Raw genomic sequence first — 20,749 nt, forward strand, 5'->3', positions numbered from 1 at the left:
TAACTGCAAAGCTTTGTAGAGTTTTAGCAGTCTGTACTGAGGTGACTTTATTTATAATGGAGATATATGTATACAAAGGATGACATAGAAAAATATTTTGTTACTGTGCTTGCAGGTAATCAACATAAAGAAATAGTCTGCCATGCAGAAGTGTCTCAAAGCTTTTATTATGGTCAAATATTTTTTCATAAGTATTATAAATGTAGCAGTTATAAATGAAAGTCTTTTTTATTTAGCTAAATGGAAAAAAGTAAATATATACATCAAAAGAATTTAAAAAGCAATTATCAAATGCAGTACCACCTCAAGTTAACTTAGTGGTTTGTCCATCTAGGTGGCAGCAGGCTGCCCCCTAGTGTTCAAATGTAATACTAGGCTTTTGGTATTGAGCTGTGAGCACCTATGTGTCCTATTTTCTATGCAAAGGGCAAAAAACACTTGAGTTTGACACTGAATTCTCTTATTTCACCTTTAAAACAATGTAATTTCACAGTAAACCACCTTTCCCCCATAGGTAGTAAGTCCTTGTCCTGCACAGCTTTAATTTACCCTTCAACATATGCTTTTGCACTTTACTACTTAGCTTAATGTTTGAGCTTTGATGGAGAGTTAAAACTGTTAATTCATGAGTATTGAGTAACTGTGCATTCCAAAGTTTCCCTGATCCTCTTTATGGATGTAAACACAAAAATGTATGCAGAGTTTTGCTTCTTGTACGCAAAACACTTTCTTGTCTCTTGAAGAGCACCTTGGCATCCTGTGGGACTGTACAGTAAACTATTAAAGGTATGTAAGTACTTAGATGGAATACAGACAAAACACAAGCCCTCAAGCTGATGATGTAAAGGTGTATGAGATGAAAGCAACAGCCATATGATTATAGGCTTTATGTCTGGTTACATATGACTAAAAACACATTCCACTCTGCCATTTGAGTAGAATAAGAGTTCAAAGCAATTTGTCCCTGGTTTAGATCACATTTTCTCTTCAGACCTTCTCCGGGTTTAAAAGGCGGTTGTCTTGATCATCCCATAGGCCTCGTACAGAGTGTGGAGGAGCTCTTTCTTCTCATCCTCAGGCAGGAAACTTGACTTCGCAGCACAGATGTTCTACAGGATACATGAAGTCAGTAAGGTGTACTTTTCATTCACTAGTTCACTTTTAGTGTGAGAAATGTGCTTATTCTTGCCACAAGTTACATGATACCATCATACTTAATATATGGTAAATATGGCACTACAGCAAACAGCCTCTCAGATTAACTTAGCCACACCAACTTTACCTTTAGTACAATGGCGATGAATCATTAACAATGAATCTTGACACTGGACTGACTATACAGTACTAAATCACCACTGTCAGCTCTTATTCAACGTACCTTACTCCATCATTTAAGGACGGCAAAATCCATAACACCATGACAGGTTAGGTCTAAAGGTGCATCAATTAAGATTTTACACGCTGTCTGATGAATCAAGTGAAAGTGGGACAGGACATGATGTCTCTCAGCTGTGAACTACTGCTATCATTCATGCATTTCATCTCACCAGTCGTTTAAATTCCTCCTCAGTAAATCCCATGTATTTTTGTGCTATGCTGTAGTCAAGGTGCAGGGTTGAGTTGAAGATTAGAGGGTCGTCTGTGTTCAGGGAGTAGTTAGCTTTGTCCTTCATCAACCTGCACAGAGGAGGTGATAACATCCAATCAAAATGAGTCTGTGCCCACACTGACTTTAATGCAGGTTAACTACCAGACTGCCATGTCAAACAAGAGCAGCTCACGTGATGACAGGATGCTTGGTGAAGTCTGCGTTGCAGGCACTCGTCAGCTTACTGGAAACAGGACACACCTAGAATCAGACCAGCACAGGCAGCAATAAAAAAAAAAAAAAAAAAAAAACAGTTTTCTCTGTCTCCACTAGGAGTCAGTGTATCGCTGTGTGGAACTGTCACTTGGTGCTGTAACAAAGGCAGACTGTAATTACCTAATAAATCAACCCCACTTTCCATCTGTAATGATCACAATTATCAGTGTGAACTGATAAACAAAGTACAAGACATTTAATAGATTAGATAACAGGCCCACATGCACATTTCTGCATATTTGCATTTCAAATGCAACCATATATTAATGTTGCTGGTGATGCAGTCTTTTAATGAAAGTGGTGACCCCGTTTGGATAGTTCCTTACCTCAAAGTGCATCTTTAGAGCCAGCAGTTTTTTGTACAGGGTCTGGTCTTCCAGGGTTCTGTAACCATGTCCAATACGTTCAGCTTTCAATACTTCCACAGCCTAAAGTATCACACAACAGTCACAAGGAAGAATGCAGAAGGGTGTGAACCACAAGAAAATCTTGCACATGTCAGAAGAATCTGGAGGCTATTTCTAGAAGTACACTCACAACTCATGAAAATAGCCGAACTGTCGCTATGAAAGATGGCTTGCTCTGAGAGCGACCGCTTTATTTTGGCACACACAGTGCAGTGAAATAATGCTTTAATGTGTAAACTAAAGTCTGAGACATGGCAGCTGAGATGGATACAAATGGTCAAAAACAATCACAGTGCAAGTATGTGTTTGTGTAATCCTTTGCACATTTGTTGCTGTGGATGCAAAATACTCAACGTTCAAATAAGTACAATTAAGCCCTCTGTAATTTAAAGGCACTCCCAATCTGTTTATTCACCGACTTAAACACTTAACTGGCTAACAACAAACAAAACTCTCTTCTTCTTCCTTGTTTTTTTAATGGCTAACCTGGCCCAGTAGCCAGTTTAGTCATTTCCACTGTTAGCGTGTGGCCTCATTGTCTTGCTTAGTTGGTGTTGCATGTTCCACTGAGCTGCACATTGAGGGCACTTCAGTTCTCAGAAATGTCTCACATTGCTGGTGAGAGGCTTACCTCCTTCACCACAGATGCCGGGCCCACCTCTCCTGCATGAACTGTCCTGTGGATGCCACAATGCAGTGCTTCCTGTCAACAAACACAATCATAGAACACATCAGCAGCCAAACATGTGGCTTTCACATGCTGCAACATCTGCCAAGGTGCCTTTTATCATTTGGACAGGTTTTTGCACACATGTAAACTGTTTGTTTTAGAGGGAAGATGGCTGCTTGCCCTGGGTCTGTGATCAAATGAAGCATTAATGCTGACTTTGTCTTAGAGGGAAACTGATTGCTTACTGTGGTATACTCTGAGTTAATCAATCAATCAATCCATCGATAATAGCTTAAGAACCAAACTAGATTTTTCTGACAAGCTTCAGAGTTTAAGAGGAAATTGTTTTGATAGTATTAGGCTTTACTCCCATACTGTGTTGGTTACAGATAATGACATCATTGGTTTGAGACGGCAGTGAAAAACATCTGTCTGTCAGACACAGTTCCTGTTGCACACAGCCGGGCCAGCAGGCTAGCAAGCTGACTCCAGTATCCTTTGCTAAGTCACAGTAATAGTATCACCACTTTAACAGTGAACAGTGATTAATGCGGGTATATAGGAGAGCAGCACGTTACATTAATCATTAAAACGACTAAGACTCTACAGCAGGGGGTGCCCGCACTTTTTCGCCTTGCAAGCTACTTTTCAAACGACCAAGTCAAAATGATCTACCTACAGTTAAAATACTAAACATATATTTATTTATACCTTATGTAAACACAATATATGTTGGCACACCTTGCATAACTGCATGAACCTTAAGGCACACTACAGTTCAGTACTTTTTTGGTCATTAGTTTCCATTCAGTGCAAGTGATCAGAGTAATGTAGTCCAGACATCTAAAGTTCTAAAACGGTCCATTAGCCCTGGACTTCAGCTGAATGTCAGTCTGTAGTGTCATTATCTCATCCTCCACTCCAGACCAGTTCAGGTGAAACAGCGTTTAAATTTTTGATGCGAGTGAATCAACCTCAATATCTTCCATAAATGGGTAGCACATAAATGTAGAGATGGGCTGGAGTGAGGCAAAGTCTTGAAAGCGTTTGTCAAACTCTGACCGACAGTTGTCAATCTGCTTTGTGTAGCGCGCAATGTCAAGTTGCGCACATGCTTTCCGTTGTGCCTCCAGCTCTGATGCGAGGTTTTGGAAGTTCCACAAAATATTGCATTTTTCATTTGAAAGCATGAACTAAGCTGATTATATTGACACGAGATCTACCGACACTACCTTTGCAATCAACTGGTCGATCACGATCGACGTATTGGGCAGCCCTGCGCTACAGCCATGTTAGGGGCTCTGTGTGGCTGAAGTTAGCACAGCGGTACTACTACATTTAGCTATGTTAATGTCAGATGATCACTGACAATGTTAACATGTTAATGTCAGATGATCACTGACAATGTTAACATGTTAATGTGTTAACATGTTAATGTCTGACAATGTTAACATGTTAATGTCAGATGGTCACTGACAATGTTAACATGTTAATGTCAGATGGTCACTGACAATGTTAACATGTTTGTCATGCTCACCACCAAGTGTGTTTGTACATGCTATTATTTACTGATTACCATTAAGTAGAGTTGAGGCTGATGGGGATGCCATTAGTTTTGCAGTGGTTTGGTTATAAACCACAGTATTGTACAAAATAACATTTTGGTCAGAGGATGGCAGGTGAAAAGCCATGAAAGCACCAGTTAGTAAAATCATAATCTGGGAACCAGGAATGTACAACATTTTGTGCCAGTTTAACTGGAATATGTTGAGACATTTAACTGGACAAGTGAAAACTCCAACCAGCTGGTGGTGCTACAATATAACCAAAGTCAGCATTGTTCCTCCCCTGGATGCCATCTGGGCCTATCCCTGTTTCCCCTGTTAAAATTGTGTCAGAAGGTGCCAGTGTGAAACTCTGACAAGACAGTGGTCAACTTCTAAAAAACCTAAGATGAATCTCTGAAAGGAGGGTGCTGAATGTTTGCAAAGCAAGTCTCAAAACTTTGAAAACACCAGTTTGTAATATTGAAAAAATGAAGCATTATTTAAGACATTCAACTCTTATTTTCAAACGTTTGAAGCCTACATTTCAGTTTTAAAACCATATTTTGCAAATTTGAAATGTGTTTTTTTTTTACCTTTCAAGTCTTAGGTTCAGTGTTACAGACTGTGGCATCTGGCTTCATATTGAACACTCACCTCATAGGCCATCCTGTGACCAGGATTAGCTTCACAGTTGCGTGACTCATCACCTGCCAGATCGATGGCCACCACTCCCTCTTGGCTATATTTCTTACATAGCTCCACAACATCCATAGACCAGCCTAGAGAATTTAAAACACACGTATTACTACACCGTGTGGTCCTGCCAGCTCAAACACACACACATGCAGATGACATGTAAATGAAATGTGATGACAGTCTAAACATTAGCTCAATCCATCTGCATCACTATAGCCATGACAGGACTGACCAGTGTGTGATAGAAACTGCATTTGTGTGGCTGACAGTAAAGAGGACACATTCTTAATGGGCTAATTTGGCATTCTTATGTGCTTATTCACCTTCTTTTCAAGAGGTAGGCATTTTGTTGATGTTGGACAGTCTAGCTGTTTCCCACTTTTCCCAATCTTTATGCTATGCTAAGCTAAGCTAACCATCACCATTAGCTTTATATTAGCAATACAAACATATCAGTGTTTCTGGTTGACTCTTGGCAAGAATGGGAACAAGTGTATTTCCCCAAATGTCAAAAACTTCCTTTAATTTGCTGCATCACATCCGGACTTTTGTTAATGAATGGAAACATAAAACACTGTTACAAAACCAAAACAGTTACACAAATATGACACCATTCCAGATCACCACACAGCTTTCACAATCATGACGTGATTTTGTTTAGCTTAATTTACATAGAGGTGGATATTAGATACAGCACTGAAGCATTAGGATGCATACTGTTTCAATACTACACTACAGGTTGTGCAACTCTGTTTTGTTGAGTTGCACAACTCAGTTGAGTTGGTGCCACAGATGGCTGCCTCGGTTCTGTACCGGAAACAAATTCCTTGTGTGCAACATACTTGGCCAATAAAGGTGATTATCATTATTATCCTGTGATTATCTTTTTCCTAACATAGCACATATATATATTCTAGTGTGCTAATATACTGTAGCACTCATTAGCACTGTAGTGTGAAATCAATGTATCTCCAAATCATCAACTTTTCATGAGCTAAGGAAAACAGTGATAATGCATGTTTAGGTAATCTAGTGGATTTGTTAGTGATGCCAGGGGTCATGGTGGACAACTGGCATGAAATTCCTTACAGACATTCATGGTCCCCAGAGGATGAATAGGCCTTCTACAACCCCAAAGAAAAAGTTGGGACAGTTTGTAAAACTAATTTAAAACTGAAAATGGTGATGTGTAAATCATCGGTGCCCTGTATTACATAGAAAGCAATACAGCCAACACATTGTCTGATATGATGTCTCATCAATTTTATTCTTTGTTCAAAATAAACATTCACTTCAATTCTGATACCTGCAAGCAAAGATGTGCCGAGGACCACCAGTTTGCCAACATATGTGTGAGAAAGTTATTGAATTGTTTAAAAACAATGTTCCTCAAAGAAAGATAGGAAGGGATTTGGACATGTCACCCGCTACAGTGCAGAATATCATTAAAAGATTCAAGGAATCTGGAGGGATTTCAGTGCGTAAAGGGCACAAGCCTCAGCTGGATGACTGAGCTCTCTGATCCCTCAGACGGCACTGCATCAAAAATCGTCATCTTCTATAAGTGATATAACCACATGGGCTCAGGATTACTTTGGCACACCTGTGTCAGGCACTACAATACGTAGTTGGCAAAGGTCACTTACACTTCTGTGATGCTCCATTAATGCTGAATACAGAGAGATTTTGGAGCAACATATGCTGCCTTCAATATGACATCTCTTCCAGGGACGCCCATACATATTTCAACAAGACAATGCAAAACCTCATACTGCACATCATCAAGGCCTGGCAGTGGAGAAAAGGATGTGAGTGCTGGACTGGCCTGTCTGCAATCCTGACCTCTCCCCAATAGAGCATGTGTGTTGCATTTTGAAACGCAAATTGCGTCAACGGAGACCCAGGACTGTTGCACACTTTAAGACTTGTTTGCAGGAAGAATGGGACAAAATGTCACCTGACACATTTAATCACTTGGTGTCCTCAGTGCCTAAATGTCTTTCAAGTGATAAGGAACATCACAATGTGGTAAACGCTTTACTGTCACAACTTTTTTTGGAATGTGTTGCAGCATCGGAATTGAAGTGGCTTTTTATTTTGAACAAAGAATAAAACTGATGAGGTATCACATCAAATAATGTGCTGCTGGATTGCTTTCAATGTAATACAGGGTACGAATGATATACACATCACTATTTTCAGTTTTCAATTTTGATTTTACATACCGTCCCTAATTTTTCTGATTTGGAGTTGTAATTACTTTGGTGATACCTTGACTCTTCCTCTGGTGCTCCAATTGGTTGATGTTGGCGTTTAGTGAACCATCGCAGACCACTAGCAGCAGTGGAATTTAGTACAGATATTCAAGCTCTTCTCAAAATAAAGTCTCATGCCTCCCCTGACTTTTTACTTACTGCCATCATCAGGTCAGATATCATTCTTTCCAATACTTGTATCTTGATGGAAGTTTTTATTGCTCTGATTTTGGAAATTTGTGTTTTATTTTTGCTTAGGTTTATTGTTCTAGTATTGTTTTTTAGTTGATACATATTTTGTATTGTGCAGCACTTTGTGCTCCCCAGAGTTGTAAAATGCTATATAAATAAATCTTTATTATTATTACTCAGATCTATCACCACAAACCTGCACAACTAGTGTCATTCCTATGAGGCTCAGCCATACTTTGTGTTTAATGCTAATTATTAACATGCATACTAAACTAAGATAGGGGCCATGGTAAACACCTGCTAAATACAAGCTTGTTAGCACTGTCATCATCCCATGAAAAACCACTTAATCCTTCGGTTCACCACATTTAGATCACCACATTTGGAGATACATGACTTTCAGTCACAACAGGCAGATGATCATAAGCACAACAAGACTTCATAATTATATTTTATATCATATTGTGATTTCCTGTGGTGGTGCTCCTGCTCATTATCTAACAAGAATGACAGAGGCAGAGCTTTGACATACAGTAAGAAACCTTAGCTCACAAGGTTGTTTTGGCAGACAGGAGCATGAACAGGTCATTACTTGGCATGTGGCGCATGCAGCATAGAATGGACCTGGCTTTGATTTTGAAGGCCCTCTCCCCCTCACTAAGGCCTTGGTTAACCAGGTGCACCACGTCGTCTGGGCTCACGTCACCTCTACGTAAAGAATGAACAGTAAAAATGACAACATATAATCAGCCAATATAGCCTTCCCTAAAAGCACAACATGGGGTTCACCAAAGGCTGCAGCCATTCAGATACAGACTTACTCTTCCTGGTTCCACGGTATGGGATCCACTTCAGTGTTAGCCAGTAAATGTGGGCTATATCTGACCTCAACGTAAATGACTCCCTCCTTTGCTTTGTCCTCAACAAACTCATAGGCTATCCTTTTTATGGCTTCTCTGTCTCCACTGAAAAAGAACAAGGCAAAACACAGAATGGATGACATTAGGCTTTGGCTGCTAATATTATTTCAGTAATAAAAAATAATACCATTACCAATGGCTAACACATCTTCTCAACTGTGCTGGCTATCAAAATGAGTCAATACAACATAAAGTTACACACTGATGATGATATGATATAATGACTTACAGGCTATATTACATGCATTTACTATATGACCATTATCAACTGCTTCATTTTATTTAAGATATTTATTTATTAACATTGTAAAGACCAAAAAACACAATTGTGAAATTCGAGTTGTGCAGTTCCATTTGTATATATTTATTGAACAGTTAATTTAGACTGTATGTTGAAGTGGTTAAAGGTATAAAAAATTGAAAAATTAATGTTAATATTGACCAGTCATTATTTGATTTTTGGAATAATGGTCATTACTATAGTGTTCAGTAATGTTCTTAATTGTGTATTGTGGCTTTAAGAGAGTCACGCTACTCCCCGGCTTAGTTTGTTTTTGAGCAAGACTCTGAAGGGCTCTGGAAGCGCACGGCTTTCTTACCGTACATCCGTAACATGTTTTTTTGGACAGTATTCACTTCTACGTATGTTATAACTTGTGGAATGTTGCTATGTTCATTTTTGAGCAGCTAAATTAAACGATTATTAAAAGATATCATTTCTTGCAATAATGTGGAAGTGGACTTTTATGTGGCTTGCTGTAGTGAATATTTAAATTGAACATACTGACTGTTATTGTTTAGCCTACAATTCAAAACCATTAATATACTTATTATATCATAATCAAAAGATATAAATACAAACTGTATCTATATGTGTTGGCCAACATATTGAAATTTGTTTTTATGAAATGAAATTCTTCATTCAGCCTCACTGCATAACCACAGTCATTTTCATACAGTCCCTAACCAAAAACATTTGTCTGCCTTGCCTGTATAATTGTGCAATACAATACAAGCAAACAATACAGAGCAGTATTATGAACATACTAGGAGAACCACAGCTTCATTTCCCACTGTGCTTTAGACTCGGCAGCACATTTGTTCTGCATCACGTAACCAACATTGGTTCCAGCATTTACATTGAAAGCAGAAGCTCATCGCACAGGCATGAATAGCTGTTGTTCTCCAGCATCGTCTCATTATCCCTTCTCTGCACAGAACCACATGTTGCAGTACAGCTATATGGGACATCACTGCTGAAAGCTTTGCAGCCTTTGAGTATCTGAAAGACTGTATTTGGTCTTTTCTAAATAGTTCAGCCCTGTCACTGGAGTGATACCGAAAAGGGTCCCTGAATAACTTTACTCTCCTCTTGGTTTGGTTGCCATGGCAATGCTTGATCTGGATAGTAATGTGTTCCTGTTGTGCATGTCTGGCATTTAAAATACCCCCCTCCCCTATAATTACATTGCGTAAATTTCCCAGTACCATCAATCACAAAGTAAACTGTGACTACACAGAGACTTTGGATACTTCATAACTGTAGTAAATGCACGTGTGTGATAATAATCTGTGTGCCTGGACTTTGACTTCCCTCGTAAATATTTCTGTACCATTAATAAGATGGACCCTGACTCTTAATCGCTTTGCACTCCCTGTAACCTGCACAGCAAGAAAACACCTTGGTAATTATGAAGATGAATCAATAAAGGTGACATGTCAGCACTTACGCAACCACATGCATGTATTTAGAGAACTTGTCCAGGAACTCAGTGAGGGTGGCCGGCTGATGGACAACAATATGCTGAGCCATCTCGCTTGCAGTATCTGCTGGCAGCGTGATGTTGCGTCTCCTGGAAGGAGAAGAGAGTGAACACGACCAGTTCAAGGACACCGCTAAAATTTAAACTAGTACTTGGTTTCAGTTTTTACTTTCCCTGATTTGCTCTGCTTTCTTAAAAGAAAAGTTAAACTGTGGACTGTTGTTTGACTGAACTATTGACTTGTCAGCTGAATTATTAATGAAAAAAATTCAAATAAAAGCAGCTTCTGAAACTATGCCAGGATTTATTTAGCCTAGTGTTATATTCTATTCTGAAAATGTACATACAGATTTTTACTTTAGAGCCCTGCTGACACTTGATGACTATATGCACTGTGAAAGGAGCCACTCATAATGACAACCCCACAAAGAATTATCACCGGTCCCTGCGGTTCCCTACAGCTCTATGGAGCCTTTTGTTGCCTTGTACACTATGCTGCACACTACTGTACCAAATAGCAGACAGAGTTAGCCACTAGCTAGTGAACATAGTGAAGCATTCAGCAGCTAAAGAGCCAGATACTTTTCCTTCAGGGGCTGGCATGGAACAAAGCAGAGCTAGAAGAAGAATCCTTATTAGATGGACAGTACATTAATCCAGTAGAACAGAAACGATCCCAGTGCTAATGTGGCTCCATATCTGCTGAATGTGTAAATAAGCAACAGCTTGCTAGCATGTTCGCCAAAGTCCATAAGCTCATAATGTTGTTTAAAGCATGTTGCACTAACCCCTGGTGCCAACCCCTTTGTATTATGTATTTCTCTATTACAGTTTCTTGTTACTACCAGCCAATAATCACAAGTACAGGTAATCAACAAAACTGGGGAACATTAACATTTCCCTGTCTTATCTGTCTAAACATCTGTCTGAGTCTCAGTACAAACACAGAACATCTAAAGTCACTGCCTAAGAATTCTAATAAAATGAAATGTAAACTAACTTACTTGGCAACATCAAGAATAGTCTGCACCCTGATGGCTCCATCAAGGTGCACATGCAGTTCAACCTGTGGATGACAAAGATACATGATAATAAAGCATGTCAATCAAAATAAATTATTTTCATGCAAGTGGATATTGCCATACATCCCCGTCTGACTGGGCAGTGCCATGCCATTTAGAACAGAAGAACTGAAGCATGTCAGATACCCAGCAGTGTTTAAGAAATGGAGAGTAGTGACTGTATTGTTGTAGATCAGTGCAGTGGTGGAAAGACCAGCAGTGCCAGAGAAAGGTCAGAGAAGACCTAGTGTTCTGGGCTCTCCTTCCATTACAGAGAGATGTGATTTATCCTGGCAGACAATGCCTATAAATCTCCGGCCAAGCCAGCCAAGGCTGAAACTATGCCTAGAGCAGTCGGTGAGATTCCAAACCAATGACATTTAACTCTACCCTCAGTTTGGGAGCGACAACAATGAGCACGGTTATAAAAGTCTGCCTAAATGAAGGCGTCTGCCTTTGCACTGACCTTGATTTTCCACAACAGAGGTTTCATCTTTTTTCATCTTATTCTAGATCATATTCTAAGTTCTTCTGTCTTGGAAAGCCACCTCGAAGATTCACAGGTCTTATCTTCTAAATCAGTCTTTCTATGAGCAATGAGATTCTAAATAAAACACATTTTCTGTCAGATTTAGAACAGCATTGGTTATTTGTGTGTTTACGGTTTTCTCTGTGCTCTTCTTGCAGGTGGACAGGGCTAAACTGAAAAAGATGATGTCATGTACTCCCATGCACCAATCAGCATTTAGCACCATTTGAATCAGAATGTACATTTACCCCATTTTGACTGTCCAGATTCTGAGTGCATAATTATATCCACTTTATAGTGCCCTCATATTCTACACATGAATGAAAATGTAAAATCACTGTGCCCGCAAATTAAATACTGTTTAACTTTGTTAAAGTGAAGTTGGCTTCTTGTAGAATAAGAAAAGTAAACTCCAGAAACAAGCTTCATTTTTTCAAATAAAATAAATAAATCCTGAATTAGAGACTTCATTGAGGCAACTTTGTTTATTTAGTCATGAATGTTTAATAATCTATAGAAATGCTGAAGATTTTAGGGGCTTTAAAAACTGTGCATGACCACTGCAGAGCTTCATTCAGCTGTTTCTCTGAAATCCCCCAAGCTGTTTTAACTTCTTGCCTTCACCCATGAAAATTCTGGATCCGTCTCAAGTTAAAGAGGAAAGATTCAAAGCGTAACATTTTGTGAAAATAAAAGAAAGTATGATATCATCAACATCTGTTGAAGGATGGATTTGAAAGTGAGGTAAAGGTCACAGGCAGCACTGAGGGGAATTTATGGAGAAAATACTCCACATCAAAATCAACCACAATTAATAAAAATTACCATATAAAATTTTAGAGTACAGACCTATTCTGTGTATCAAAAAAAAAAAAAAATTCAACCACATCCTTCGGTGGCAATGAAACAGCTTCAAACTTCATTAACTTTGCTCAAGCCTTCTCAAAAGATACAGAAGTAGAGATGCTGCATGTGGTTCTAAAAAGTGAAGCAGCAGTATCTGTTTAGATTCTTTCCTCCTTACCACAGCCCTTAAATTATAGTGAAAGATTTTTATCCATGACCAGCAATGACTAAAGCTCAAAACAAGTTCAGCTCAGTGTTTACTTCAACAATCTTTGGGTTAAATGTTCTGAATCAAAGTGTACCATTGTTGACTTGTGGTGTTAAATGACCCATAGGCCAGTACAGCGTGTCCCTGGCTTATGTTCCTTTTTAGACACTAATCTTTCTACTCTGTTACCTTAGATCTCATAACTGCAATAAATACTAAAGAAACTTGACATTCTTTAAAAGTATTAGCTTAAAATGTTTACTGCCTTACCACAAACTGTCAATAAACCAAATAGTCCTGCTACATTATGACAACGCCAAAAATGTTTAGCCAATAATTCAATGCCAGCCATCCATAACCAGAGAGAACATGCAAGCTCCATACAGAAAAGCCTCAGGTCTGGGCTTGAACCTAGAACCTTTTTGTTACGAGGCAACAGCACGAGCCACTGCACCACCCTAACCCTAAGCTGAGCAGCCAAAAATTATCTGGGAAAAACTTTGATAATCAAATAATTGTCAGGCATCTTTAACCAAGATTACAAAACACTGAAATAAGAAGAGTTACTTGTTTTGTTTGTCATACATGATATTAATCTGAATATCTACTGTTTCTTTTTTTGACTGTTGGTTGTACAAATCCAGACTTTTTAATAGCATCACCATCATGAACGGTGTTTTTCACCATTTTATGACAATACTGACAAAGGCATCATTAGATTAAAAGAACATGAAGCTACTCGAAGATTACTCAGTAATAAAAATAATTATTTGATGAATAAAATCAATGACTGTCAGTTTCCAAGAATCCCAGATGAAGTCTTTACATGTTGTGCTTTGTCAGAACAACCATCCAAAAATATTCCAGTTAATGATATTCTGATGACACTGATGATTCAGTCGACAACTCTGATAATTGATTGTTTAGTAACAAAAACAAAACTTCTTCCAGCTCCACAAACATCAGGATTTGCTTATGTTTTCTCTAACTGAGAACTGAACATCCCTGGGTTTTGCTGGTTCAGTACAAAACGTTTAAAGGTGCAGCCATGGACCTGGAGAGATCATCTGGAAATTCAGTGTCTCTTTAATGATGATCTGAAAAAACGTTTGATGAAGCCTCTTGGATGAGAGGTGAAACATCTTCGATCTAGAAATCCAAGTCCAGTTGATTTTTTCTAAGGTTTTTTCAGTTTACTATGACCTGGATGACAGAGAATCTGCACAGACTTTAATGATGATGTGTGGGTCACATGAATAACGGACTGAACAAGAAAATAACATGTAATAACCTGTTAATCTGTCAGGTCTGTTAGTTGCAGGGCTACGATTTTCTGTAAACAAAACCATGCCCATGCTACACAGCTGTGTCCATATTTGTATAGAAAATATCTCGAGATCTGATGTTGCTACTGAAAAACAAGAAGTAATGTATATTACTGAAACAGTGACTATTTTATTGATGTGTCAGTGCTCGTGCTTGCTGACAGGGGACAGCTGGTTAACCCATCTGCAGTGTTGGGAAATCCTGGTTCTTTCAGTATACACTGCACTTCCTGTGGTGATTTATATAAGCCAGCGGTGTTTATAATGGGCCTAATCTGAATCTGCATTTCAGCAATCCAGCGGTATGCAGTTCTGAAACAACCTCGTTGACCGATTAAAGATGTATATAGTAATACTTACCATCGCTGTATAAAACAGATTATTAAGTGATCAACACCCACACAAACACTCTTACATAATTCTGTAAAGCCACAAAATATAGGAAGTTCTCATCTCTTGTTTGAAAGGCACAGTGTTGAACTCAGCATTGCAACATTTTAGATTCTATCAGTGCACTGGCTCATTAAAAATGATCCTTTAATGCTGTTCAGATGAACAAAACGGAAGTGCACTGAAAGCAGCCAGAAATACAGGAAGACTGTTGCTGAAATGATTATTGATTGATTATGGTATTTTTGTGGCTGCGGCTCAGGAGGTGGAGCAGGCCGTCTCCTAACCGGGGTTTAGAGGTTCAAAACTTGGCTTCTCCAGTCAGTGAACCCAAAGGTGCTCCTGGTGGCTGTGCCACCTGTGTGTGCGTATGAATGGGAGATAGTGTAAAGTGCTTTGAGTGTGCTTCAATGCATAGAAAAGCTCTACATGAGATCATACACCATTTAGTCTATCTACAGCAGCTTTCTGGGTTACTGATTAAACATTCAAGTCCCATTTCCTGTAAATCACCATCCAGTCTCTTGTTGCAGCCTCTCGAATGTAAGGATTTATTATCTTGGACTTATCACTATCTTCTCACATTTTAAAGATAAAGTTATTAATCAATTAATCAAGAAAACATTCTCCACATTATTAGAAATAAAAATAATCATTAGTAGAACCAGTCCTATTAACTTGAGGACTTTTTGCATTTGCATGCCTCCGTCCCGGCGATAGCTGTGGCCAGAGGGGTTATGTTTTTGAGTTGTCCATCCATCTGTCCGGCCCATTCTTGTGAATGTGGTATAACAGGAACGTCTTGAGGGAATTTCTTCAAGTGAGGCGCAAACATCCGCTTGGACTCAAGGATGAGCAGATTAGATTTTGGTGGTCACTGTCACCTCATGTTTGTCCCACTGCCTTGAATTTGACTGGTTGAGTTCAAGTTGTTTTATGTGAGAGTAAATTTAAGAGCTTTGGGTTCTGGACCATAGGATGGATAAAATGACATCTGAAAATATCACCTTAGACCTTAGGCAGTTTTAATCAGAGTACTTTACATAAGCCAAAAAAAAAAAACTAATAACAATATGAACAATAAGCATTAAATCAAAATAAAACCAATTAAGGCAAAAAACATTAAAATGTATTAAAATACATAAAATTAAAGATAAATAGTCAACAATAACAGATGACCAAAATCAAACTACAGTGCAATAATTAGCTGTAAGTTTCCCCAAAAGGAACAGGGAAAACTAGAAACCAGTCAGTCAAAGGCACAGACAACCAGCAGTTTTCAGTTGAGACTTGAAAGCAGTTATAGTTGGAGCACATTTAAGATCATCAGGAAGCTGGTTCCATCTGTGTGAGGCGAAGGTTACGTTTCCACTTTTGGAACCTAACAAGCGTTATACCCCCTGCTTCCCTTAACTGTCACCTGGCATAACCTCAGGGGTTGACAGGAACCTACCTACTTTGCTTTTTCACCGCATTTTACTGTGTAGAACACAAACCTGCAGAATTGTATCTTCTCCACCACTTTGACCACGGTCCACTCACTGAAGCACACTGTGCTTGGAATGCTAATTGTTCAAGTGTGAAGCCGCTAACATTTAACCAATCACAGATGACAGCTCTATCTTCAGTTTTTGTTTTTATAGCTCTGGAATCAAGCTGATCAGTAACTCCCATCCTTTTCTTCTTCTTGTCAAAAAAATAGCTGCAGTCTTGTATTTATTTAATTGAAGGAAATTTAACTGCATCCAGGTATTTACACTGACAGAGTCGATCTAATGTCATCATTCCACTGCCACCAGGGACTGTCCCACACACTGTACCAGGGTTTTTGTGCTTCAGTTGTCTCATAAGCAGACCATGCCATGCTGATACCAGGCTGAAAAGTGTGATATATGGCTCAGAGGTAGGTCCCAGAGTGCACTACACCACCCCCAACCTGGCCTTTTACATCACTACATTCTGACTGACAGAGAAAACCTGAACAATGGGAAGTGTTGATGAAGGAGACCCACCATCTTAAAAAAAAGAAGAAAGAAACAAGGAGATGGCAACATATTATGAAGAAATAAATGAAAGCCCATGCAGCAGCTATGTTTGCCAAATCTATGTTTGCTCTGTTGCATGCCTGTTGTTGATGTCTGCTGTGGTCACGCAGAAAACATCACAGATATGTGCTCTGCATGAGCAATGCTGCAAGTGCAATGGAAACACAAACACATATTGGGGCCAGGCAGCCCAGGCCAACAGTCAGAGAGCTGGCCTGAGTACTGGTGGCAGTGGAATTATGTCATAAGGGACCACAGTCACTTGGTTACAAAAATAAGTAAAAACTGAGTGTCATCTGCTTAACTGTGATAAGCAATGTTATTGCTATGTATGATCTGACCCACAGGGAGGACATAGAGGTTGAATAGCAGTGGTCCAAGAATCAAACCCTGGGGAACTCCATATGTCATGGTAATTCCCTCAGGTTTAAGATCACCAGTGGAAACAACATAGCTCCTGCCTTCTAGATATGATCTGAACAAAATGGGAACTGTATCTGACAATCTCGTCACCAATACTGATGTTTTACCTGAGTCAGTTTGTCATTTAACCCATTAATCAGTGCATTTGGAGACTTGTGAAGGACATTTTCACTATTCTGTAAACCAATCAGTTTATCAAGGAAATAATTCTTAAATTAATCATCAATAGGAATGATATGCTCCTGTCAGATTTAGCTTTATTTACCCTTTAATAATGTACATCATATTCATCTGAACCAAAAACCAGAATAGAAACTCAATAAAAGCAGATAATCTATTTAGTCTAACTAAAAATTAGAAGTGCAGTCATTAACAGAAAGCTGTTTGTCTCAGCTGCAACTACTCTGATTATTTATGAGTTTATTTTGCAGCTTGTCTCTGTTTTACATAACTGCAAGTAGATTTTTTTAACTGTTGCTCAGACAGAAAACAGACTTCTGAAGATGTCACATCAGGTTTCGACCATTTCTTAACATTTTAGGCCAAAATATTAATCAATTAAGTTATTTAATCAAGAAAAAGTACTCATTAGCTGTAGCCCAACTAAAATTCAGAGGCCCTCCACTTCTTAAATGTTCACACACTGTAATAATCCTGTAGCTCCTGTACTGTGCCCAGTGTCAGCATTTGAAGCATGGATGGTGAATCAGTCAAGGTTACTGCAGTAGACAATGACCTTATCAATTCTACTACAACAAATTAATATTTAATGAGACAAACTTGGAGCAGCTGCCCCTCCTGGTGGGCTCTCCTTTTACAGTTCATGATCTCTTACTCACATACACCTTGCGTGGCAACAGAAAGCCCACATTGCTTTCTCTCTGTCATATATGTGTTTCCGTTTCTCCTTCATTGAACCAATCATTTCCTCAGTTCTTATCAGCTCAGACTAGATATGCATATTCAGGCGCATGTATACATGAACACCTTATCACTTTGTGCCTGATATGCATGTCAAACTACACTTAAAGGTTCATTTCACTTTAAGGCTCTGTTATGTAAGTCAGTTATCTCTACCAGCTGTTAAAAACACCAGTAAACTATTTTGCAAAGTAATGCAAAATGCTGAAAATGATTCCTGTACTTCTATAGCAGTGTGTGAACCAGGAGAACACCAGCCACATGGATGAATTAAAAGTGATTCTGTACATCCCTCATGCACTGTATGAACTTGCTCAACTGAAAAAAAGCTATGAAAAGCTCGTGTCATTCATCACAATGCTACTGCTGGTTACGTCTTGAATGAATACTCGGGTTGTCACACCTCTGACTGCAAGCACTGGCTGTGTTTTTCCTTGTTTTAACACGGGCACCAGACAAACCCAGAGCATAGTAACTAATGTTTTATAAAGCAACAGGCTACTTCATTTCTGTTTTTATTCAGCCATTCCTCGTCTTTTTCACGGGAACTCTAACAATATTCAGTGTCAGTCATAACGTGCGTAAAGCGAGGAAAAGTGCGGCCGCCAATAATTCACCACTTTTCCATTTAAATTATAACACAGGCCAGGCTACAGTGTACCGCTGGGAAACCTACCTTTGGCTTGTCGAATACTATTTGTTCAGAGTGTTCGGCCATCGTGGAGAGGCTGAGTCTGCCGGTGCACAAAGAGCTGACGACTGGAGTGCAAAAGCCTGTCGCTGCGAGTCTGACTATTACATACATGGTCCAAGGACACGCCTTTGTTCACTCCACGGCAAAAAAAAAGCATTGCAAGCAAGTGCTGTTACTGTAGCCTAGTGGGTGTATCGATGTCCAGAGCAGCAGGCTGTGCGTTTCACTGTCCATAACGCGTATAGACTAAGGATTATCGGCTCTGGGTGGCAGCAGCTTTGCGCCCATGTGATAAGAGCTTTACCGCCGAGCTAATCAGTTATGTCAAAAAACAGAGCAAACTGGAGAGGTTCTGTTATGTTCTCTGTAAAAAATAGCAGCCAGTCCGCAATGACTTCATATGGGGAATGTGTCAAGCTTCAAGGCGACAGCAAGGGGGTTTTCAAGTCATATTACTTTATAGGCTACAAGTCAGTTCACCAGAATGTACATTTGTCTTCCTCCTTTTTCTGTAGCAGATATTCTAAATGATGAGTGGTGGAGGGAAAGGTTATCTCTTTTAAGAAAGACTTACTCCATGAAACCCTGCTGTCTCATAAACTTTTGCTTTTATCTCGACTTACATATTTTGGGCAGTTGGGGGCGTTTGACATTCTGTTTGAGGTCTGAAACACTTCAGCTATTAAACATTGTTGAATATGCACTTTGATGATGTTTTCTATTTGTTTATAAGAGATCTAACAGGGGTCTGACTGACACCAGACATAATACATGGATGTATACTGCATATGTACATTGTTGTTTGTTTATGCATAGCCTAACATACAAAATACACTGTATACAACCTTAACTTTAAATAAATTTCAAATTCTGTGAATTTGCTACAGCAAGAGGGAGCCAGAACAACAGGTCAGGGAGGAGATATCATCATCACCATTATCATCACCATCATCCCCACAATCAGAGATTGGGTACCAAGCCCCAATAGTCAAGGTCAAAGTGTTTATTTGTCATATGCCCAGTTAGGAAACCCGTTTCCCTGTACAAAGAAATTCTTACTTTGCCATCCACATGAATGCCACACAATACAAATGAAATATAAAGCAGATAAATAAGTAACACTAAATTTAAGACACTTTAAGCAGCAAATGCAGCAATATAATAAAAATATATAAGAATATAATAAGAGAATGTATGCTGCATGGGAGCTGTATGTGCAGTAGTCAACAATCAATGTGCAATTATGTACTGAGAATGTAAACAGGACAGGTAGGTTGTCAGTACATCACGTATTTCCTGGTAATAAACTCCTCAGCTGTTTAGGAGTCTGATGGCAGAGGGAAAGAAAGAGTTTTTCAGTCTGGAGGTCCTGCATTTCACACTTCTGAACCTCCAGCCAGAGGGTAGGGGCATGAACAGTTCGTGTTGGGGGTGGGTGGGATCTTTGAGGATGGAGGCAGCTCTCCTCCACACCCTGCAGTGGTAAATGCTCTGCAGAGAGGGCAGTGGAGTCCTGGTGGTCTTCTCCGCAGTCTTTACCAATCTCTGAAGGTGCCTGCGGTCGATAGCAGTTGTGCTGCCATACCAGACAGTGATGCAGCTGGTCAAGATGCTCTCGATGATGTAGCTGTAGAATAACAATAATAACAAGCCCAGATGAGTTTAATGCAAGAGCAGCTGATCTGAGACTGAAGATCATGACCAAGATAGACACCTAGAACCAAGACTAAGTGAAGTGCTTTCTGAAAGTCTACTAGAGGATGTGAATGCAGCACTACGAACAATCCCTACCATGATCATCACTGAGACCAATAAGCTGATATACACCACAGTAACCATGATCCTTGAGATGCTTGGCTATAAGTTCAACCAAGGCCATAAGGAGCAGTATCCTCCATGGAGAAGGAGGCTGGAGGCCAAGATCAAGAACCTTCATCAACAACTCAATGGGAATGTGGAAAACAACCCTAGAGGCCAACTTCAAGCCAATTGC

General features: G+C 39.4%; 1 protein-coding gene across 1 annotated transcript; it reads right to left on the reverse strand.

The window, feature by feature from the left end:
- Positions 1–165: 165 nt before the first annotated feature.
- Positions 166–19,083, reverse strand: ada (adenosine deaminase). The gene is made up of 11 exons (XM_020587681.1): positions 18,739–19,083; positions 11,319–11,380; positions 10,282–10,404; positions 8,453–8,596; positions 8,224–8,339; positions 5,143–5,267; positions 2,903–2,974; positions 2,191–2,292; positions 1,782–1,849; positions 1,548–1,677; positions 166–1,109 (listed from the first exon to the last, which is right to left on the reverse strand). Exons 1-11 carry the CDS (start codon positions 18,865–18,867, stop codon positions 1,005–1,007), a joined length of 1,176 nt encoding a protein of 391 aa, XP_020443337.1. The 5' UTR covers positions 18,868–19,083; the 3' UTR covers positions 166–1,004.
- Positions 19,084–20,749: the final 1,666 nt, after the last annotated feature.

This window comes from Monopterus albus, unplaced genomic scaffold (assembly GCF_001952655.1).
Source record: "Monopterus albus unplaced genomic scaffold, M_albus_1.0 scaffold473.1, whole genome shotgun sequence".
Lineage (NCBI taxonomy): Eukaryota > Metazoa > Chordata > Actinopteri > Synbranchiformes > Synbranchidae > Monopterus > Monopterus albus.